This window comes from Oncorhynchus mykiss, chromosome 24, assembly GCF_057628025.1.
Source record: "Oncorhynchus mykiss isolate SJ-2025 chromosome 24, ASM5762802v1, whole genome shotgun sequence".
Classification (NCBI taxonomy): Eukaryota; Metazoa; Chordata; class Actinopteri; order Salmoniformes; family Salmonidae; genus Oncorhynchus; species Oncorhynchus mykiss.
The window spans coordinates 18,702,679-18,727,619 of record NC_143045.1 but is presented as its reverse complement, the minus strand read 5'-3'; the positions used below and the strand labels follow the sequence as shown (position 1 = coordinate 18,727,619).

The 24,941-nt window shown below is 45.0% G+C and overlaps 1 protein-coding gene across 2 annotated transcripts in view; it reads left to right on the top strand.

Annotated features, from left to right (window-relative positions):
• Positions 1-412: 412 nt before the first annotated feature.
• The window catches only part of LOC110503909 (TLC domain-containing protein 1), a 30,297-nt gene continuing 5,768 nt past the window's right edge, over positions 413-24,941 (top strand). Inside the window, exon 1 of one of the 2 annotated variants that reach the window (XM_090218544.1) lies at positions 413-774. Coding sequence is in view for 1 of the 2 variants with exons in the window: in XM_021582545.3 (XP_021438220.1) it covers positions 23,216-23,421 (206 nt within the window). In the remaining variant the exon portion in view is untranslated. Of the gene's footprint in view, positions 775-23,199; positions 23,422-24,941 lie in introns of those variants that run through there. The other variant, XM_021582545.3, reaches the window with a different exon arrangement.

Below are 24,941 nucleotides of genomic sequence, written 5' to 3'. Positions count from 1 at the left end.
ATAATGGGCAAATAACATTACACATCACAGTTAGTTATGACTAAAAAGACAACACAGTAGCTTTGCACTCGTCATGTACTAGTATTGTACAATATTGATTAGGGCCGCGATAGAAATACAATGAGCGCATAATTCGAATTCTATGAGCGCCGGACATTTAATTAAAGATGGGCGCGCCTGAACCAATGTACATACTTTCCGTGATTTAAGTTTGACAGGAAGAGAAATTAAACATCACAAAGTATTGTAACGACCCTGGGTTTGGATGTAAGCGCGGAAATCGACTCTGCGCTCTAGCATGCTTTTGCGGCACAGTCGATAGCGCGCCGGACCTCGGGCTAGAAGGTCGAGGGTTCGTGACCTGCTCCCTGCCTGTTTCATTACATTGGTATCAGAAGTGATCGGACCTTGCATCCACGACAGTGAGCGCGTTCCTGTAAGACGTAGAGTCGCAAGCTAGTGCGAGGACGCGCTCTTTGAAGGGAGGGAGTAGTGACCCTGGCTTTTTAAGCGCGGAAATCGACTCTGCCGCTCGAGCATGCTTTTGCGGTACAGTCGATAGCGCACCCGACCTGGGGGTCGAGACCTGTTCCTTGCTGTTTCATTACAGTATGAATAAGAGTACTGTGCCTTAGCAATGCAGTTTCATCAAGAAGTTAAAAGTTAATTCTTTCGGATTACCCAAAAGCTCCTCTTCCGACCACTTTGATTTTCTCATACTTCTCCATCTCTGTAAAGACAAGGCTGTAAAAAAACATCCAAATTCGTCTCCAGGTAACACTTCCTCTGCTCCTATAGAGATCAACTAGGGACAAAAGGCACGCAAGTCTGAAAGCGAGCTTCTTCTGTTTTCCTTGAGCCTTGAGTCTAGGGCAATTTGTGGTTACACAAAGGCTTTTTGTTGTAGGCTATTATTGAATGCTCCTTCATATAATTTTACTAAGTTAGACATTGTCATCATAAATACTGTTGTGTGTGTGTGTGTGTGAGTGAGTGTTAGTTCCCATATTATCTCTCTCCTAGGTAGGGCTGTAGATAACAGTGTCTAGACGGCATGTAATTATGGAGCGCCTTCCCTTTGGCTGAGATAAGCAGGCAGCTGGCAAGCTTTGCTCCTGTCCCTTCTGCTTCCGTCTCTGCTCTAATGCAGGCCATAACAAACATATTGTAGTCTCTCTGACAAGGCCTTGTCAGGTCTGTAATGTGCTGGTTACACATCACAGCCCTCATTTGAAGCAGCAAATGTTCTGCTTATTCTCAGGTTCATCTTCCAACACCACATGCTGATCTAAACTATACATCACTGTACCTTGGCACTGGTGAAAATCATTGTAATCAATGTCTGTTTACACTGCTTGTTGACCTTGCTTAACTGAAATGTGCACTCTCTCTCACACTACCTGTACCTGCTGGGTGACATATTTGACCTGCTGGGTGACATATTTTGTTTTGAGTTGTGTGCTATCACTGGGGGTGTTTGTGTGTGTCACTGGATGGATGGATGTCAATGTCCAGGAATGCACTATCTGAAGGTGTAGTGTTGGGTGCACACCGAAACTACGGACGTTAAATCACTTAGTATGTGCGTATGTACGTACTTCCGGCGCCGACAGAGATGGCCGCCTCGCTTCGCGTTCCTAGGAAACTATGCAGTTTTTTGTTTTTTTACGTGTTATTTCTTACATTAGTACCCCAGGTCATCTTAGGTTTCATTACATACAGTCGAAAAGAACTACTGAATATAAGATCAGCATCAACTCACCATCAGTACGACCAAGAATATGTTTTTCGCGACACGGATCCTGTGTTCTGCCTTACAAACAGGACAACGGAGTGGATCCTATGCAGCGACCCAAAAAAACGACTCCGAAAGAGAGGGAAACGAGGCGGTCTTCTGGTCAGACTCCGGAGACGGGCACAGCGCGCACCACTCCCTAGCATTCTTCTTGCCAATGTCCAGTCTCTTGACAACAAGGTTGATGAAATCCGAGCAAGGGTAGCATTCCAGAGGGACATCAGAGACTGTAACGTCCTTTGCTTCACTGAAACATGGCTCACTGGAGAGACGCTATCCGAAGCGGTGCAGCCAACGGGTTTCTCCACACATCGCGCTGACAGAAACAAACATCTTTCTGGGAAGAAGAGGGGCGGGGGCGTATGCCTCATGGCCAACGTGACATGGTGTGATGAAAGAAACATACAGGAACTCAAATCCTTCTGTTCACCTGATTTAGAATTCCTCACAATCAAATGTAGACCGCATTATCTACCAAGAGAATTCTCTTCGATTATAATCACAGCCGTATATATCCCCCCCCAAGCAGACACATCGATGGCTCTGAACGAACTTTATTTAACTCTTTGCAAACTGGAAACAATTTATCCGGAGGCTGCATTCATTGTAGCTGGGGATTTTAACAAGGCTAATCTGAAAACAAGACTCCCCAAATTTTATCAGCATATCGATTGCGCAACCAGGGGAGGAAAGACCTTGGATCATTGTTACTCTAACTTCCGCGACGCATATAAGGCCCTGCCCCGCCCCCCTTTCGGAAAAGCTGACCACGACTCCATTTTGTTGATCCCTGCCTACAGACAGAAACTAAAACAAGAGGCTCCCACGCTGAGGTCTGTCCAACGCTGGTCCGACCAAGCTGACTCCACACTCCAAGACTGCTTCCATCACGTGGACTGGGAGATGTTTCGTATTGCGTCAGATAACAACATTGACGAATACGCAGATTCGGTGTGCGAGTTCATTAGAACTTGCGTTGAAGATGTCGTTCCCATAGCAACGATTAAAACATTCCCTAACCAGAAACCGTGGATTGATGGCAGCATTCGTGTGAAACTGAAAGCGCGAACCACTGCTTTTAATCAGGGCAAGGTGTCTGGTAACATGACCGAATACAAACAGTGCAGCTATTCCCTCCGCAAGGCTATCAAACAAGCTAAGCGCCAGTACAGAGACAAAGTAGAATCTCAATTCAACGGCTCAGACACAAGAGGCATGTGGCAGGGTCTACAGTCAATCACGGACTACAGGAAGAAATCCAGCCCAGTCACGGACCAGGATGTCTTGCTCCCAGGCAGACTAAATAACTTTTTTGCCCGCTTTGAGGACAATACAGTGCCACTGACACGGCCTGCAACGAAAACATGCGGTCTCTCCTTCACTGCAGCCGAGGTGAGTAAGACATTTAAACGTGTTAACCCTCGCAAGGCTGCAGGCCCAGACGGCATCCCCAGCCGCGCCCTCAGAGCATGCGCAGACCAGCTGGCCGGTGTGTTTACGGACATATTCAATCAATCCCTATACCAGTCTGCTGTTCCCACATGCTTCAAGAGGGCCACCATTGTTCCTGTTCCCAAGAAAGCTAAGGTAACTGAGCTAAACGACTACCGCCCCGTAGCACTCACATCCGTCATCATGAAGTGCTTTGAGAGACTAGTCAAGGACCATATCACCTCCACCCTACCTGACACCCTAGACCCACTCCAATTTGCTTACCGCCCAAATAGGTCCACAGACGATGCAATCTCAACCACACTGCACACTGCCCTAACCCATCTGGACAAGAGGAATACCTATGTGAGAATGCTGTTCATCGACTACAGCTCGGCATTCAACACCATAGTACCCTCCAAGCTCGTCATCAAGCTCGAGACCCTGGGTCTCGACCCCGCCCTGTGCAACTGGGTACTGGACTTCCTGACGGGCCGCCCCCAGGTGGTGAGGGTAGGCAACAATATCTCCTCCCCGCTGATCCTCAACACTGGGGCCCCACAAGGGTGCGTTCTGAGCCCTCTCCTGTACTCCCTGTTCACCCACGACTGCGTGGCCACGCACGCCTCCAACTCAATCATCAAGTTTGCGGACGACACAACAGTGGTAGGCTTGATTACCAACAACGATGAGACGGCCTACAGGGAGGAGGTGAGGGCCCTCGGAGTGTGGTGTCAGGAAAATAACCTCACACTCAACGTCAATAAAACTAAGGAGATGATTGTGGACTTCAGGAAACAGCAGAGGGAACACCCCCCTATCCACATCGATGGAACAGTAGTGGAGAGGGTAGCAAGTTTTAAGTTCCTCGGCATACACATCACAGACAAACTGAATTGGTCCACTCACACAGACAGCATCGTGAAGAAGGCGCAGCAGCGCCTCTTCAACCTCAGGAGGCTGAAGAAATTCGGCTTGTCACCAAAAGCACTCACAAACTTCTACAGATGCACAATCGAGAGCATCCTGGCGGGCTGTATCACCGCCTGGTATGGCAACTGCACCGCCCTCAACCGTAAGGCTCTCCAGAGGGTAGTGAGGTCTGCACAACGCATCACCGGGGGCAAACTACCTGCCCTCCAGGACACCTACACCACCCGATGTCACAGGAAGGCCATAAAGATCATCAAGGACATCAACCACCCGAGCCACTGCCTGTTCACCCCGCTATCATCCAGAAGGCGAGGTCAGTACAGGTGCATCAAAGCTGGGACCGAGAGACTGAAAAACAGCTTCTATCTCAAGGCCATCAGACTGTTAAACAGCCACCACTAACACTGACACTGACTCAACTCCAGCCACTTTAATAATGGGAATTGATGGGAAAGGACGTAAATATATCACTAGCCACTTTAAACAATGCTACCTTATATAAATGTTACTTACCCTACATTATTCATCTCATATGCATACGTATATACTGTACTCTATATCATCGACGGTATCCTTATGTAATACATGTATCACTAGCCACTTTATACTATACTATGCCACTTTGTTTACATACTCATCTCATTTGTACATACTGTACTCGATACCATCTACTGTATCTTGCCTATGCTGCTCTGTACCATCACTCATTCATATATCCTTATGTACATATTCTTTATCCCCTTACACTGTGTACAAGACAGTAGTTTTGGAATTGTTAGTTAGATTACTTGTTATTACTGCATTGTCGGAACTAGAAGCACAAGCATTTCGCTACACTCGCACTAACATCTGCTAACCATGTGTATGTGACAAATAAAATTTGATTTGATTTGATTTATGTACCTGAGTGGGAAGATAAGAACAACTGAAACTGCTTGACTGGTTGTAAATCAATCTGTAGAGATCATCACATTTATGAGATCTCATGAGATTAGAGACACCTCATAAAAGTGCCAGGAATCAGTGGGTGGAAGTCAGAATCACATCCAAAATATGTTATTACCTAACATCCACTTCCCACTGCAGATTGTTTACTAGATGTGGAAACTAGAGAGGGTAGTTACATTTCAAATGGTACATATTCCCTACATAGTGTACTACACTGCTCAAAAAAAATGGGAACACTAAAATAACACATCCTATATCTGAATGAATGAAATATTCTTATTAAATACTTTTTTCTTTACATAGTTGAATGCACTGACAACAAAATCACACAAATTATATTTGCAAATCAAATTTATCAACCCATGGAGGTCTGGATTTGGAGTCACACTCAAAATTAAAGTGGAAAACCACACTACAGGCTTTGATGTAATGTCCTTAAAACAAGTCATAATGAGGCTCAGTAGTGTGTGGCCTCCACGTGCCTGTATGATCTCCCTACAACGCCTGGGCATGCTCCTGATGAGGTGGCGGATGGTCTCCTGAGGGATCTCCTCCCAGACCTGGACTAAAGCATCCGCCAACTCCTGGACAGTCTGTGGTGCAACGTGGCATTGGTGGATGGAGCGAGACATGATTTCCCAGATGTGCTCAATTGGATTCAGGTCTGGGGAACGGGCGGGCCAGTCCATAACATCAATGCCTTCCTCTTGCAGGAACTGCTGACACACTCCAGTCTCATGAGGTCTAGCATTGTCTTGCATTAGGAGGAACCCAGGGCCAACTGCACCAGCATATGGTCTCACAAGGGGTCTGAGGATCTCATCTCGGTACCTAGTGGCAGTCAGGCTACCTCTGGCGAGCACATGGAGGGCTGTGCGGCCCCCAAAGAAATGCCACTCCACACCATGACTGACCCACCGCCAAACCGGTCATGCTGGAGGATGTTGCAGGCAGCAGAACGTTCTCCACGGTGTCTCCAGACTCTGTCACGTCTGTCATGTGCTCAGTGTGAACCTGCTTTCATCTGTGAAGAGCACAGGGCGCCAGTGGCGAATTTGCCAATCTTGGTGTTCTCTGGCAAATGCCAAACGTCCTGCACGGTGTTAGGCTGTAAGCACAACCCCCACCTGTGGACGTCGGGCCCTCATACCACCCTCATGGAGTCTGTTTCTGACCGTTTGAGCAGACACATGCACATTTGTGGCCTGCTGAAGATCATTTTGCAGGGCTCTGGCAGTGCTCCTCCTGCTCCTCCTTGCACAAAGGCGGAGGTAGCGGTCCTGCTGCTGGGTTGTTGCCCTCCTACGGCCTCCTCCACGTCTCCTGATGTACTGGCCTGTCTCCTAGTAGCGCCTCCATGCTCTGGACACTACGCTGACAGACACAGCAAACCTTCTTGCCACAGCTCGCATTGATGTGCCATCCTGGAAGAGCTGCACTACCTGAGCCACTTGTGTGGGTTGTAGACTCCGTCTCATGCTACCACTAGAGTGAAAGCACCGCCAGCATTCAAAAGTGACCAAAACATCAGCCAGGAAGCATAGGAACTGAGAAGTGGTCTGTGGTTGCCACCTGCAGAATCACTCCTTTATTGGGGGTGTCTTGCTAATTGCCTATAATTTCCACCTGTTGTCTATTCCATTTGCACAACAGCATGTGAAATTTATTGTCAATCAGTGTTGCTTCCTAAGTGGACAGTTTGATTTCACAGAAGTGTGATTGACTTGGAGTTACATTGTGTTGTTTAAGTGTTCCCTTTATTTTTTTGAGCAGTGTACTTCTAACCAGGGGCCATATCTCTGGTCAATTTACATGTATTTAATTTAACCTATATTTAACTAGGCAAGTCAGTTAAGAACAAACTCTTATTTACAATGACGGCCTACCCCGGCCAAACCTGGGCCCATTGTGCGCCGCACTATGGGACTCAAAATCACAGCCTGATGTGATACAGCCTGGATTTTAACCAGGGACTGTAGTGATAGCCTCTTGCACTAAGATGCAGTGTCTTAGACCTCTGCGCCACTCGGGAGCCCAAAGGCAGTGCAGTATGTAGGGAAAAGGGTGCCATTTAGAACTCAGCCAGTGCCTGTCTCGTTAGTGGTTCAGGTCTATAATGAGGATGACTTGCTGACCCAGACAATGTGTGGTTTACCTACAGCTTTGTCTACATGATAGAGGTGCAGTGTTCTTATCCGCTGTGTTCTTATCTGCTGTGTTCATGGTGGTATGACTCTGTTCACAGCAGTGAAGTGAGGGCTCTATTGAGGTGGTTTAGCTCTTATATGTGTGTGTTCATGGAGTGATTGGTTTCTGTTGATTTCAGTCAACAACATTGTTACAGCCTAAACACCTTTCTTTGTCAGTCTGTTAACAAAAGAAACCATCATTCATTAACAGGCAGAGAAATATGTGTCACGTTTGTTTCCGTCAGCTCACCCGTGACTTAAAGTAGAAACATAACAACCCTTTGCTCATTGGAACTCCATTTGGGAAATCAATTGACGTTCACTGAGTACCATTTATGTGGCATTCATTGATTTTAATGTTATCATTTACATTTCTTCATTGATTTTTATACAGGCCTTCTTTCTCTACATCAAGTAAAGAGAAATATGCACACACTACATTAGGCACCGACTACACATGTTTTCCGTGGTAAATCTGGCAGTGTGTAATCTAGTTTCTGTCAGCTGTGCATTCGGATGAATCTTCCCCATCCTCCACTGAAACAGGCTTATTTGTGTTTGTCTATTAAAATGCACTAACGACCCTCAGAAATAAATGAACCCTTCGATTTTTCACTTCATTGGCTGTTCAAAATCTCCATTGTACTTTTTCTCTGTGACACTAGGGTAGCGTCCCAAATTACACGCTTTTTTCTATTTTATTGCACTAATTTTGACCAGAACCCTATGGGTTAGTGCACTGTATAGGGAACAGGGTGCCATTTGGGACACACCCTAGAATCAATACAGCCAAATGAGCACTGAACCAGGCACTAAGATTCCATTCAGCCGCACCACATGATATTGGGATTGGAACACCTACTTTGGACAGACACAAAGAGGTATTTCTTCCATTAGCCTCTACAAGAAAGCCAATCACAGCGCATTTCCACTGAGGATTTACCCCAGTGTTTTTTTACCCAAAGGGCTCAGACTTTTCTGTTTCCATCTATGCGGGCATGCTCTGACTTATGCCCAAAGTCAGGCCACTGGTACTTTTCAGCTGGTATTTACAGAACAATAGCTAACTGAACTTAAACACCTCACAAAGCAACATTCTTGTGATGCAAATGTTGTTGATTCTGTTCGCCAAGTCTTTAGTGTCACACTCCTAATGGAAACACATTTACACAGTAGCTGACATTAACATAAAACACTGGTGACCCACTAGTGTGGGGGTAAGTCTACATGGAAAAGCACCAACATGAATTAGGGCCTTTTCTTTGCGTGTCAACAAAGGTAACCTATCTGCTTATTTTAAGAATTCAGATTCATAAGATGGTATGCAAAATAGGTGTTATGTCACATCCCATGACAGAAACAGCCCTAGAGGAGGGTGATAGACCTATCATGGGTGATGGACAGACATGCTGCCTTTCGACTGTAACACTAGTGTATACAACCGGATGTTATACTAGGGAAATTGTGTTTCCATACCTAGAGCTGACAGTGAGGACTTGTAAAGAGCAGAATCAAAAACCTATGCATAAGCAAAACAGCTGCTTTGTGAGAAGGTGTTAAAGTTTATTTTTTATGTTACCTTTATTTAACTAGGCAAGTCAGTTAAGAACAAATTCTTATTTACAATTTTAATTTTATTTTAATTTCACCTTTATTTAACAAGTTCTCATTTACACCTGCGATCTGGCCAAGATAAAGCAAAGCAGTGTGACAAAAATAACAACACAGAGTTACACGTCAACAAACGTACAGTCAATAACACAATAGAAAAATCTATGTACAGTGTGTGCAAATGTAGAAGAGTAGGGAGATAGGCCAGAGGCGAAATAATAACCATTTAGCATTAACACTGGAGTGATAGATGTGCAGATGATGATGTACAAGTAGAGATACTGGTGTGCAAAAGGGCAAGAGGGTAAGTAATAATATGGGGATGAGGTAGTTGGGTGTGCTATTTACAGATTTGCTGTACCTGTACACAGCAGTAAGCAGTAAGCTGCTCTGACAGCTGATGCTTAAAGTTAGAGAGGGAGATATAAGTCTCCAGCTTCAGTGATTTTTGCAATTCGTTCCAGTCATTGGCAGCAGAGAACTGGAAGGAAAGGCTGCCCAAGGAAGTGTTGGCTTTGGGGATGACCAGTGAAATATACCTGCTGGAGCGCGTTCTACGGGTGGGTGTTGCTATGGTGATCAGTGACCTGAGATAAGGTGGGGCTTTACCTAGCAAAGACTTATAGATGACCTGGAGCCAGTGGGTTTGGCGGCGAATATGTAGTGAGGGCCAGTCAACGAGAGAATACAGGTCGCAGTGGTGGGTAGTATATGGGGCTTTGGTGACAAAACAGATGGCACTGTGATAGACTGCATCCAATTTGTTGAGTAGAGTGTTGGAGGCTATTTTGCAAATGACATCGAAGCAAGGATTGGTAGGATAGTCAGTTTTACAAGGGTATGTTTGGCAGCATGAGTGAAGGAGGCTTTGTTACGAAATAGGAAGACAATTCTATATTTAATTTTGGATCGGAGATGCTTGATGTGAGTCTGGAAGGAGAGTTTACAGTCTAACCAGACACCTAGGTATTTGTAGTTGTCCACATATTCTAGGTCAGAACCCTCCAGAGTAGTGATGCTAGTCGGGCGGGAGGGTGCGGGCAGCAATCGGTTGAAGAGCATGCACTTAGTTTTACTAGCATTTAAAAGCAGTTGGAGGCCACGGAAGGAATGTTGTATGGCGTTGAAGCTTGTTTGGAGGTTTGTTAACACAGTGTCCAAAGAAGGGCCAGATGTATACAGAATGGTGTCGTCTGCTTAGATTTGAATCAGAGAATCACCAGCAGCAAGAGCAACATCATTGATATATACAGAGAAAAGAGTCATCCCGAGAATTGAACCCTATGGCACCCCCATAGAGACTGCCAGAGACTGCCAATTTTGCTGCAAGGGGCGTGAGATGTTGTCCCGGGGTAGTGGTAGCCAGGTGGAAAGCATGGCCAGCCGTAGAAAAATGCTTATTGAAATTCTCGATTATCGTAGATTTATCAGTGGTGACAGTGTTTCCTATCCTCATTGCAGTGGGCAGCTGGGAGGGGGTGCTCTTATTCTCCATGGACTTTAGTGTCCCAAAACTTTTTAGAATTAGTACTACAGGAAATACATTTCTGTCTGTAGCCTTATCTTTCCTAACTGGCTGAGTATATCGGTTCCTGACTTCCCTGAAAAGTTACATATCGCGGGGGCTCTTCGATGCTAATGTAGAATGCCACTGGATGTTTTTGTGTTCGTCAAGGGCAGTCAAGTCTGGGGTGAACCAAGGGCTATATCTGTTCTTAGTTCTACATTTTTTTTTAAAATGGGGCATGCTTATTTAAGATGGTGAGGAAAGCACTTTTGAAGAGCAACCAGGCATCCTCTACTGACGGGATTAGGTCAATATCCTTCCAGGATATGCGGGCCAGGTCGATTAGAAAGGCCTGCTCACTGAAGTGTTTTAGGGAGCGTTATACAGTGATGAGGGGTGGTTGTTTGACTGTGGACCCATTACGTTACGCAGGCAATAAGCAAGTGACCGCTGAGATCCTATTTGAAGACAGCAGAGGTGTATTTAGAGGGCAAGTTGGTCAGGATGATATCTAAGAGTGTGCCCATGGTTACGGATTTAGGGTTGTACCTGGTAGGTTCCTTGATAATTTGTGTGAGATTGAGGGCATCTAGCTTAGATTGGAGGACGGCCGGGATGTTAAGCATGTCCCAGTTTAGGTCACCTAACAGTACGAACTCTGAATATAGATGGGGGGCGATCAATTCACATATGGTGTCCAGGGCACAGCTGGGGGTTGAGGGGGGTCTATAGCAAGAGGCAACAGTGAGAGACTCATTTCTGGAAAGGTGGATTTTTAAAAGTAGAAGCTCGAATTGTTTGGGCACAGACCTGGATAGCCTGCAGAGTTCTGTCATACTATCTCTGCAGTAGATTGCAACTCCGCCCCCTTTGGCAGTTCTATCTTGTTGGGAAATGTTATAGTTAGGGATGGACATTTCAAGATTTTTGGTGGCCCTCCTAAGCCAGGATTCAGACACTGCTAGGACATCCGGGTTGACGGAGTGTGCTAAAGCAGTGAATAAAACAACCTTAGGAAGGAAGCTTCTAATGTTAACATGCATGAAACCAAGGCTTTTACAGTTACAGAAGTTAACAAATGAGAGCACCTGGGGAATGGGAGTGATGCTGGGGGCTGCAGGGCCTGGGTTAAACTCTACATCATCGGAGGAACAGAGGAGGAGTAGGATAAGGGTATGACTAAAGACTATAAGAACTGGTTGTCTAGTGCGTTCGGAACAGAGAGTAAAATTGCCCATATTTCTTGGCGTGGAAGAATAGATTCAAGGCACAGACAAGGGTACAGACAAGGGTATGGTAGGATATGAGTACAGTGGAGGTAAACCTAGGCATTGAGTGACTATGAGAGGTTTTGTCTCTAGAGGCACCATTTACGCCAGGTGAAGTCACTGCATGAGTGAGGGGTGGAACAAAAGGGCTAGCTAAGGAATTTTGAGCAGGGCAGGAGGCTCTACAGTGAAATAAGACAATCACTAACCAAAACAGCAATAGACAAGGCATTAGGGAGAGGCATGTGTAGCCGAGTGATCATAGGGTCCAGTGAGTAGGTAGGCGAGCTGGAGACATGGTGATTCAGACAGCTAGCAGGCCTGGGCTAGCAGGCCTCAGGGTGACATCGCAACTGGAGAGCCTGTTGAAACCCCCTCGAATGGCTACGTCGGCAGACCAGTCGTGATGGATCGGTGGGCTCCGTGTCGGCAGCAAAGGGTCCAGGCCAATTGATAAAAGAGGTATTGAAACCCAGGAATTGTCTGATGGATATTTTCGGCTAGCCGGGAGATGGGCCTAGCTCCAGGCTTAACTGGTGCTTGCTTCGTGACAAAAGGCTGGCTGATGTCCCAGTTAACGGTGATGACCACTAGCAGTGGCTAACTGACTACTAGCTAGTAGCTAGTTAGCTGGCTAGCTGCTGATTGGGGTTCCGGTTCTAAAGTATAAAAAATAGCAGATCCATACCACATTGGTTGAGGCAGGTTGCAGGAGAGTATGTTGAGACTTTTAATATTTGTATATTCGATTTTTAATATATAAGAAATATATATGAAGAAAACGATTATCCATGGGACGGGACAAGACAGCACAAAGACATCTGACTGCTACACCATCTTGGATGTTCAGTGACTGCCTACCCTGGCCAAACTCTAACCCGGACGAAGCTGGGCCAATTGTGCACCGCCCTATGGGACTCCCAATCACAGATGGTTGTGATACAGGCTAGAATCAAACCAGGGTCTGTAATGACACCTCTAGAACTGAGATGCAGTGCCTTAGACTGCTGCACCACTCAGGAGCCCCTGTTAAGTAAATTAAAGCTGAAAAGTACCAGTGGCCTGGCTTTGGCTTCAAGTCAGAGCAGGTCTCACTGGCCCAGTGAGACACGAGTGCTGGCCTGCGTAGATGGAAAAAGAAAAGTGTTGAGCCTTTTGGGTTTCTTGTATTCTTAATTCTATTTCTTGTATGTTTATGTTCTACTTTACTTCATAGCACTACTCTTATTGATTACTGCATTGCTGTAAAATAGCATGCAATAAAGGCATTTCACTCTACATGTGCATGTGACATTAAAATGTTAAACATAAGCCGATTTAAATAAAAAAAAATGAATAAAATGTTATTCATCACATACTTTGTGACTGACAGTGAAATGCTTACTTGCAGCCACTTCCCTTCCCAAAAATGCTGAGAGAAAGAAAATGGAGAAATAATAGAAAAGTACACATTGAGTAACGATAACAGGGTAAATCCTGTATGGAAATGCGCCGACAGACAGACAGACAGCCAGCACCGGTAGGTTTCGGTGATACTATCAGTGTGAGATCTGCCCTGAGCAATACTGCAGTTCTCGCTGTGTGAAGGCTGATGACAAAGGGAGTGTCCTGAAGCAGGAAACTCAAGCATCAGGTTACACGGCTGCTCACACTTGAAAAGGCACCTTATATTTATTGTTTTAAGAACAAATTCTTATTTACAATGACGGCCTAGCCCAGCCAAACCCTGACGACACTGGGCCAATTGTGCACCACCCTATGGGACTCCAAATCACAGCTGGTTGTGATACAGCCTGGAATTAAACCATAGTGACACCTCTAGCACTGAGATGCAGTGCCTTAGACCACTGCGCCACTCGGGAACCCAAGTACGGGGAACACAATCACTATAATGAAATATGTGGACCAATAGGCATTAAGACACTCAAAAATCACACCCACAGCATGTCATAGCCAACATAACATACACATACATAGGTTATGCTAATACATTGTATGCCTCAGGCCTATATACAGTATATAGATATCAAAGAAAAATCTCAAATGAATATGCAACCATTTAAACAACTGCATTAGCATGAGAAGCAAGAACATATTTTACTTACTAATCTAAAAGTGTATATTTTCCTTCCAAAAACATTTCTTCCCCGCTGGAATCAAAACTGTGTTCACTCAGAGTCCTCATCCATTCATTCATGGGTCACTCTCCCAGTGAATATCTGCAATAATCTCCTCCAAATTTGTATACTTGGACTTCGATTTAGCTTTTCCACTCTTAGTAGCCATGTTTTACTTTATCAGTTTTGAGAAAAGTTTGTAGAAGAGAAGGAACTGCTGTGTAACGTAAACTGCCGTGCTTCCTGTTTCCTTTCACCTGAGAATGTACACTGTTGAGCACAGCTCTAGCATGATGGCTGTTTGTCGTTCACATACTGCTGGAAAGCCCAGCTCATTGGTTATCTAGCTAGCTATGTTTCAAAACGATAGGTGCTCATTGGACCAAGACACTGTCAATCAAGTGAACACCGCTCGTCTCAGTGGTGCGTAATGATGGCTGACCTTCATGGGCTAATTGACGTGTTGCCAATCCATAATGTAGAATGATGAAACACGTTTGGTTACCATCTAGAGTGTCTGAGGAGTGCAGTTTAAAAAATACAAATAAGAAATAAAAGTAACAAGTAATTAAAGAGCAGCAGTAAAATAACAATAGCGAGACTATATACAGAGGGGTACCAGAGTCAATGTGCGGGGGCACTGGTTAGTTGAGGTAATATGTACTAATAATATGTACTAAGGTAGAGTTACTAAAGTAACTATGCATAGATGATAACAACAGAGAGTAGCAGCGGTGTAAAGGGGGGGTGGGGGCAATGCAAATAGTCTGGGTGGCCATTTGATTAGATGTTCAGGAGTCTTATGGCTTGGGGGTAGAAGTTGTTTAAAAGCCTCTTGGACCTAGACTTGTATCTCCGGTACCGCTTGCCGTGCGGTAGGAGAGAGAACAGTCTATGACTAGGGTGGCTGGAGTCTTTAACAATTTTTAGGGCCTTCCTCTAACACCGCCTGGTATAGAGGTCCTGGATGGCAGTAAGCTTGTCCCCAGTGGTGTACTGGGCCGTACGCACTACCCTCTGTAATGCCTTGCGGTCGGAGGCCGAGCAGTTGCCATACCAGGCAGTGATGCAACCAGTCACGATGCTCTCGATGGTGCAGCTGTAGAACCTTTTGAGGATCTGAGGACGCATGCCAAATCTTTTCATTCTCCTGAGGGGGAATAGGTTTTGTCCTGCCCTCTTCATGACTCTCTTGGTGTGCTTGGACCATGTTAGTTTGTTGGAGATGTGGACACCAAGGAACTTGAAACTCTCAACCTGCTCCACTACATCCCCGTCAATGAGAATGGGGGCGTGCTCGGTCCTCTCTTTCCTGTAGTCCACAATCATCTCCTTTGTCTTGATCCCGTTGAGTGAGAGGTTGTTATCCTGGCATCACACGGCCAGGTATCTGACCTCCTCCCTATACGCTGTCTCATCGTTGTTGGTGATCAGGCCTACCACTGTTGTGTCGTCTGCAAATTTAATGATGGTGTTGGAGTCGTGCCTGGCTGTGCACTCATGAGTGAACAGCAAGTACAGGAAGGGACTGAGCACACACCCGAGGGGCCCCTGTGTTGAGGATCAGCATGGCGGATGTGTTGTTACCTACCCTTATCACCTGGGGGCGGCCCGTCAGGAAGTCCAGGATCCAGTTGCAGAGGGAGGTGTTTAGTCCCAAGGTCCTTAGCTTATTGATGAGCTTTGATGGCACTATGGTGTTGAACGCTGAGCTGTAGTCAATGAATAACATTCTCACATATATACAGCCAGATAATCTGTAATACGTTTCCTGACTGCTATCTCACATTCCTTCACTACGAATACTGACCCAGTACATGTCCTTAGATCTTTTGAATCATCTTTGTAAATGGCCACAAAATCCTGATGCACAGTATTCAGGTGTCTATTAAACAAATCAGATGGATCAACACCCTCCCTATCTTTCTGTAGTCTTTACAACACTTCTAGATCAACTACTGGAGGCAGGAGTAGCCATGGTGGTTTTACAGGAATATCTACTGTTGAACTAAACTCCATTCCATACAGTCCCCTCGCCTGAGTATTACCCACCCACCCAAAGCTTGTGGTCTGTCCTCGCTCATGTTCCCAGCATGTCTGTAAAATCCTTTTCGCAGGAAGAGACACCGCATGTCACTGTAGTTTGACCCAATAATTAATTGCCAGCTGATGTTTCCTAATCAGCAATGGCATATCCTCCATCTCCACCTGTAGTGCAGCCACTGGGGAGGCCTGAAACACCCCACTACATATTCTGAGTCCCTGCCCCTGTATGACATCTAGCCTTTCCAATGAGGTGTGGGCTGCAGAACCATACGCTATACTGCCATAGTCTACTAAAGATCAGATCAATACAACATACATGGTCTTCAATTAGGAACGCCCAGCCCCCCTCTCCTTCCCCGTCAGACATCACATTTAGCACCTTCTTACACCACTCTCTCGATGTGTTCTGCCCAGAACGTCTAGTGTCAAAATATACCTCAAAAAACCTGAAGGTCCCCACCCTCTCCAAGTTTCTCCCATTTAATCTCAAGCATACCTCACCTTCCTCCTGGTAAACAACACTGTCTGAGTTCTCTTGAGAACATGAAATCGCCACAACTCGACTTAATCAATTGCTTCCTGTACCATCCTGACTATGAGCATGTTGTGGGCACCACATTACCTTACTTCTATCCTGGCCCTGCGCTACATTACTGGAGCCTGTATTAAGTATGGTGGGGGTCGATTAATCCAGTCCGGGCGCCCGTGTAGGCTTGTTATGCATTGTCTGAAAGGTCATTTGCATGCGATTTGGAACTGCCAAACCGGGCTGACTCCCGGGTGTGAGCCAGATGCCCATTTCAAAACCCACTGGGAAGTCGTCTCAAAACAAAAGTGATGTAATTAAGCAGTTGTAGAAATCACTATTGTTTTGTTCCCATGCAAAATGGATTCCTTTTGATAAAAACGCATTGACTTCTCAATTAAAACTTGCAAGAAAATTCGAACATTTATTTGTCCTTGTTGACAAAATTACAGAGAGGCGCAGATTAGGCCTACTGTTCGATTGGAGAAGGGCACGCTCATCCATGAAGTTGACTGAGGACAGGTGTGGGGTTGCCTCATCAGACAGACACACAGTAGACCTTGATCAAACAAGATGAATAAAAACATAACTGCATTGTTTTATTACATGCCCTCTTTTTGATGTAAAAATGGATAACAACACTTAATTATACCTGTCAAAAGGATTCCTCTAAGCCTAAAAGCTCTAAAAGTGAGTTTTAAAAATATTTGTCCTGTAGACATAAGCATGAAGTGCCCCCAAGTGGTTCATTTCCGAATTTATCCATGTTCAGCGGCATCCTCTTCACAATGCAACAACTTCCCTTCAAACTTTGCGTCACTTGTGGGTTTGCTGTCACCTGGGCCCGTATAACGCTTATCAATGTAATGACCTAATACACTCGTTCAAATTGAACAATAAAGTATTAGTGTCAATATTTACATTTTCTGTTCCATTCTGCCCATAATGTTTTGGATTTCATAGCATTCCCAGAAAGCATAGATTATTGAGTCATTGTTAGTTTGGCAGTTAAGGAATGACTGCCGTTGTGCTGTAGAATTTGTAAGTTTTGTCTCTTGTGTAATAAATTCTATACATTAGTTTACACTGGATTAAGCGTACATGTATGTTAACTGTACTTTCTTTAGTCATGCTCCAACATTCCCTCCATTTTATGCCAATATCAGTTCTTTTTAGGTCTGGGTTCCAATCATTTTTTTTTCTAAGAGATTGTCTGTTGGATAGGTTTTGTATATACAGCGTATCTGACCTATCACATGATTATCCTTATCTGACTCAAATAAGATAACCTCAGATTGTTCTGATGTCTTGATATGAAACTTTTTTAGGTTGCGTGTATTTTGAAATATCTACATTGGTCAGTCCTAGTTAGATAAAATAAAGGTAAAATAAAAAAAATGCTTTTTAATTCTGTCATGGAAATAAATGTATTTCATATTACCAAGTCATTTATGGTTTCTATGCCTTTAGTTTTCCATGCAGACCAATTTATCTGTGAATTCTGAAAAGCTTTCCAAGGATTGTTCCATAGGATTGTGTTTTTAGGGAGTGATATTGGTTCTTGTAGAATACATTTAATTTTCATCCATATTATTTACACTGTTCTTAACTATGAAGTTGTTAATGTTCTGAGCTTTATCCTTTGAAAATAGACACTTGAAAAGATTCTGGGGATGAGCATGAGCAACTTCAATATGTACCCATTGCTCCTCTTTAGTGCATTTAACTAAATGTCGCAAATAAAAGCCTTGGGTAGGGAGTTGATACAATTCCATGTCTGGAAGGTTGAAAACACCCTCAGACTTAGGAAGATGTACAACTTTCCTTTTTATTCTATGGGTTTTATTTTATTTGCCCTTATAAAATCTGTTATGAATGCACATCTGTTGCCCTGTAAGCAGCAGGTGTGTGCAATTGTAATTAAGGGTGGGGCTTCTAAGTAGGCCTACCTTGTGCACACAATCTTGGCCATTCAGGAGGCCCCCGTTCACCTTGTGAAGGTTATTCTGTGAAAGGAGGATGAGAGTAGGGGCAGTGTACTTTAGTCCAAATTCTATGGATCAAGATTTGCTCATCCAGAAGCGGCGCTCCTAGTGGCCGGGGACTTTAATGCAGGCAAAATAAATCAGTTTTACCTCATTTCTACCAGCATGCCACATGTGCAACCAAAGGAATAAATACTCTAGACCACCTTTACTCCACACACAGAGATGCATACAAAGTTCTCCCCCGCCCTCCATTTGGCAAATATGACCATAATTATATCCTCCTGATTCCTGCTTACAAGCAAAAACTAAAGCAGGATGTACCAGTGAATCGCTTGATACGGAAATGGTCAGATGATGCGGATGCTACACTACAGGGCTGTTTTGCTAGCACAGACTGGAATATGTTCCGGGATTCATCCAATGGCCATGAGGAGTATACCACCTCAGTCATCGGCTTCATCAATAAGTGCATCGACGTCGTCCCCACAGTGACCTTATGTACATATCCCAACCAGAAGCCATGGATTACAGGCAACATCCGCATCGAGCTAAAGACTAGAGCTGACACTTTCAAGGAGCAGGACACTAATCCAGACCTTTATAAGAAATTCTGCTATGCCCTCAAACGAACCATCAAACAAGCAAAGCGTCAATAAAGGATTAAGATTGAATCCTACTACATCGGCTCTGACGCTGTTGGATGTGGTATGGCTTGAAAACTATTACGGATTACAAAGGGAAAACCAGACGCGAGCTGCCCAGTGACGCGAGCCTACCAGATGAGATAAAAGCCTTTTATGCTCACTTCGAGGCAAGCAACACTCCTTCATTGCAGCCGACGTGAGTAAAACATTTAAACGTGTTAACCCTCGCAAGACTGCAGGCCCAGACGGCATCCCCAGCTGCGTCCTCAGAGCATGTGCAGACCAGCTGGCTGGTGGGTTCACGGACATATTCAAACAATCCTTATCCCAGTCTGCTGTTCCCACATGCTTCAAGAGGGCCACCATGGTTCCTGTTCCCAATAAAGCTAAGGTAACTGAGCTAAACGACTACCGCCCCATAGCACTCACTTCTGTCATCATGAAGTGCTTTGAGAGACTGGTCAAGGAACATATCACCTCCACCCTACCTGACACCCTAGACCCACTCCAATTTGCTTACCTCCCCAATAGGTCCACAGACAACGCAATCGCAACCACACTGCACACTGCCCTAACCCATCTTGACAAGAGGAATACCTATGTGAGAATGCTGTTCATCGACTACAGCTCAGCATTTAACACCATAGTACCCCCCAAACTCGTCATCAAGCTCGAGACCCTGGGTCTCGACCCTGCCCTGTGCAACTGGGTACTGGACTTCCTGACGGGCCACCCCCAGGTGGAGAGGGTAGGTAACAACATCTCCACCCCGCTGATCCTCAACACTGGGGCCCCACACGGGTGCGTTTTGAGCACTCTCCTGTACTCCCTGTTCACCCACGACTGCGTGGCCATGCACGCCTCCAACTCAATCATCAAGTTTGCGGACGACACTACAGTGGTAGGCTTGATTACCAACAACGACGAGATGGACTACAGGGAGGAGGTGAGGACCATCGGAGTGTGGTGTCAGGAAAATAACCTCACTCTCAACGTCAACAAAACAAAACAAAGGAGATGATTGTGGACTTCAGGAAACAGCAGAAGGAGCACCCCCCTATCCACATCGAAGGAACAGTAGTGGAAAGGGTAGTAGGTTTTAAGTTCCTCGGCGTACATATCACGGACAAACTGAATAGGTCCACCCACACAGACAGCGTTGTGAAGAAGGCGCAGCAGCGCCTCTTCAACCTCAGGAGGCTGAAGAAATTTGGCTTGTCAACAAAAGCACTCACAAACGTCTACAGATGGACAATCGAGAGCGTCCTGTCGGGCTGTTTCACCGCCTGGTACGGCAACTGCTCCGGCCACAACCGTAAGGCTCTCCAGAGGGTAGCGAGGTCTGCACAACGCATCACCGGGGGCAAACTACCTGCCCTCCAGGTCACCTACACCACCCGATGTCACAGGAAGGCCATAAAGATCATCAAGGACAACAACCTCCCGAGCCACTGCCTGTTCACCCCGCTATCATCCAGAAGGCGAGGTCAGTACAGGTGCATCAAAGCAGGGACCGAGAGACTGAAAAACAGCTTCTATCTCAAAGCCATCAGACGTTTAAACAGCCACCACTAACATTGAGTGGCTGCTGCAACATACTGACTCAACTCCAGCCACTTTAATACTGGAAATGGATGGAAATTGATGTAAAAAATGTATCTCTAGCCACTTTAAGCAATGCCACTTAATATAATGTTTACATACCCTAGATTACTCATCTCATATGTACATGTATATACTGTACTCTATATCATCTACTGCATCTTGCCATCTTTATGTAATACATGTATCCCTAGCCACTTTAAACTATGCCACTTTTATGTTTACATTCCCTACATTACTCATCTCATATGTATAGTGGGGCAAAAAAGTATTTAGTCAGCCACCAATTGTGCAAGTTCTCCCACTTAAAAAGATGAGAGAGGCCTGTAATTCGCATACCGCCCTAACTGATCCACAGATGACGCAATCTCAAATGCACTCCACACTGCCCTTTCCCACCTGGACAAAAGGAACACCTATGTGAGAATACTGTTCATTGACTACAGCTCAGCGTTCAACACCATAGTGCCCACGAAGGTCATTACTAAGCTAAGGACCCTGGGACCAAACCCTCTGCAACTGGATCCTGGACTTCCTGACAGGCCACCCCCAGGTGGTAAGGGTAGGCAACAACATGTCTGTCACGCTGATCCTCAACACCAGGGTCCCTCAGGGGTGTGTACTTAGTCCCCTCCTGTACTCCCTGTTCATCCATGACTACGTGTCCAAACACGGCTCCAACACCATCATGAAGTTTGCTGATGACACAACAGGGGTAGGCCTGATCACAGACAATGATGAGACCACCTATAGGGAGGAGGTCAGAGACCTTGCAGTGTGGTGCCAGGACAACAACCTCTCCCTCAATGTGAGCAAGACAAAGGAGCTGATCATGGACTACAGGAAAAGGTGGGCCTAACAGGCCTCCATTAACATCGACGGGGCTGTAGTGGAGCGGGTCGAGAGTTTCAAGTTCCTTGGTGTCCACATCACCAATGAACTATCATGGTCCAAGCACACCAAGACAGTCGTGAAGAGAGCTCAAAAGGTTATACAGCTACACCACCGAGAGCATCCTGACCAGTTGCATCACTGCCTGGTATGGCAACTGCTCGGCATCTGACCATAAGTCGCTATAGAGGGTAGTGCGTGCAGCCCAGTACATCACTGGGGCCAAGCTTCCTGCCATCCCAGGTCCTAAATACTTGTCGGTGTCAGATGAAAGCCCAAAAAATTGTCGGAGACTCCAGTCACCCAAGTCATAGACTTTTTTTCTCTGCTACCGCATCGCAAAAGTTACATCGCCAAGTCTAGGACCAAAAGGCTCATTAACAGCTTCTACCCCGAAGCCATACAATTGCTGAACAATTAATGTGCCACTGGACTATTTACATTGACCCTTCCCCCTTCATTTGTCTTGTACACTGCTGCTACTCGCTGTTTATTATCTATGTATAGTCACTTCACCCCTAACTACATGTACAAATTACCTCGACTAACCTGTACCCCCGCACATGGACTCTGTACCGGTAACCCCAGTATATAGCCTCGTTATTGGTATTTTATTGTTACATTTTATTATCTTTAACTTTAGTTTATTTGGTAAATATTTTCTAAACTCTTTCTTGAACTGCACTGTTGGTTAAGGGCTTGTAAGTAAGCATTTCACGGGAAGGTCTACACTTGTTGAATTCGGTGCATGTGACAAATAACGTTTGATTTGATTTGAGTGTGCATGCCCTGGGATGTTGCCACTGTTCTACCCTCCTCCTCACTTCCATTTCCCCTTCCCCCATAGGGGCCAGAGAGGCCAGCTGTGGGGAGTGTGTGCTCTGTTTATAGAAAAAGTGGTGGGAGAACAAGACAGTGGTTTATGGAGCAGCACAGTTTCTCACTAATCGAGTTTCAGTCTTTTCAAAGTTATCTGTTAGTCTAAACAAATTAGTTGCTGGATTTGTATTTACATTTTAGTGAGAAATTATTTTGTTTCAGATCTGTGCTCTCATTGGCTAACAAATTAAATTGAAGTTGAGAAATTCCTTCTTTGTATCAAACCTCATAAATTGACATTTTATACAGCCTGATCTGTGATGGTGATAATTTTCCATAGAAACAAAGAACATTGTTTCATAGTAAGTTAACAATATATACCCTGATAATGTTTTTAGCCCTGTCATATAGTTCAATCTTCTTGTTTGTGTTTTGTGAAGTAAGATGAGTGGCCCCTCCCTTGATTCTCTGGTTTTCTGGAAGTAGGCCACCACCCACACCACTCCCCCTTCCCTCTAGTCACAGTCAGACACGAACAGACTGGTTGAGTGGCAACACACTACGAGAGGGGGAACAAATCTGTGGAATTGGAATGAGCTGTTTAAGGGAGCCCTAGCTTGCCTCCCTCTGAGCCTAGTAAGTGTGAAACGTGAGACAAGCTGCACCTATTCTCTGTGAGTAGTTCTGAAAGCACAAGGGGGAAATACCATATCTAGAACATTGACTCCCTTCAAACACCTGGAGCTGTGACTGTCCTGAGGAGAAATCTCCCCTCACACGTACTCGCCAACGGACGACCGTGGAGGTGTTAGAAGAGCCGTGGCGATAAGCAGCTGACGTGAAACAAACGAAGAACAAGGAAGAAGAGAGTAAAAAGAGAGAGAGGGATAGGAGAAGAAAATGGAGGCCTTGCTTCCTGTGTTGCAGCGGCACCCTGGACTGTCTGTGTTGGTGTGCGCTCTGATGTTCCGGGTGGCCCACCGACTACTACAGAACCTGCCTGTTCCCAAAGTGGTGGCAGTGGATGACTTCCGCTCCTGGAAGTGGAGGAACCTCTCGGTCTCTATGGTTCACTCTCTCCTGACAGGGACTTGGGCTGTGACCTGGTGAGTCACTCTCTGCACTGGGACACCATTGTTCATTCACAGTGCATCCACATGATGTTGTGTTATTTAAGGGTGTGTGGTGCAGAGCAGTAACACTCACTGGCGGGGGAGATGGGGGAGACAGGGGAAGGGGTGGGGAGACTAAGGCATTCTCAAGTGGGGAGTTAAATACCACAGTACAGTTTACAAAATGGCATCCTCGGGAAATAAATACTTGTTGAGCTCTGCAATACCACAGATAGAACAATGAGACAGATATATAAATGTGAAGCATCCGCTTGGTGTTTTCACTCACTACCAAATATGGAAGATGGAATGAGATGGATTTTGTCCGACATTGTGCAAATTTTCTCAACGACGAAACATTTGATCTCTACAGTTTTCTTTTCACAAAACTAGAATCTGTTACGAACAGAGTGGACTGAGTTTTGTAGACTTTACCAAAGGTTTTAGAAATTGTGCTAGTTATGAGTGCAAAGGCTAATTGAGTTATTGCACACACGCACTTCACAGAGAAAGCATTCCCTAATGGAAATATGCAAATGTATGCTAGAACACACCAGTAGGATCTCGCTAGCTCGTGCTTGGCTCTGCCCACCTCCTTGCTTATTCTGCCCACTATCACTAATTTGTTACCATTTGAAAACGACAGGCTGTGGTCTAGATGAGCATGGTGATGTGTTAATGTCATGCTTGTAGTTTGGAGTAGCTGATTAGGGCAGTAAATGTTCCCCTTTGTAGTTAATAACTATCAATATGTGTCAGAGGTTAGCCAAATATTGAGTCAGCAACAATGGCGCCTTAATCAGATTCAGATTGTGGCAGTTTAGAAAGCACATCTGTTTTGACATTAGAAAAATAGCCTAATTCTTGAGAATCCACCGAAGTCAATTAGCCTACCTTAGTGTCACGCCATAGACATTTTTTTTTATTTTTACGATTCAATCATAAGCTTGTGAAGTAGCCTATTTCAAAGAGAGCAAGTAGGTGAACTGGAAATACCTGCTGGCTAGACTGTAGTAAAAGCTGTTATTTAATTGTTACACACATTGTTTTTGTAGTACAAGTATACATTCTTTTTTAAATATTTTTTTTATAGCTATGCTACTTGTATAGCTAGCTGACTACAACACATACATACATTGGCAGGCTATACAATATAGTGTACTAACAGATGTATCAACAGTTGTTTCATAAGAAAGTGAAAGCAGCTATATTCAACAAGCTGCTTGGACAAGCTGTTCATGTAGTTGACTGATTATTGCCATACACATGTTTACCCTGACCTGCTAGAAAGCACCAGGTTACTCAATAACAAGGGAATGTTGTGTCTTACCATAGACTTTGCTATAGACCTTGTTAAGGCATGTATCATCTCATAAAGAAGCAGGAGAATATGTTACCAGATAGTGATACTAAGTGTGTGCTTCATCGGGAGGGTTTCCCAAACTTGGTCCTGGGGCCTCCCCTGGATGCACGTTTTGGTTTTTACACTCAGGGGAGGCCCCAGGACTGAGTTT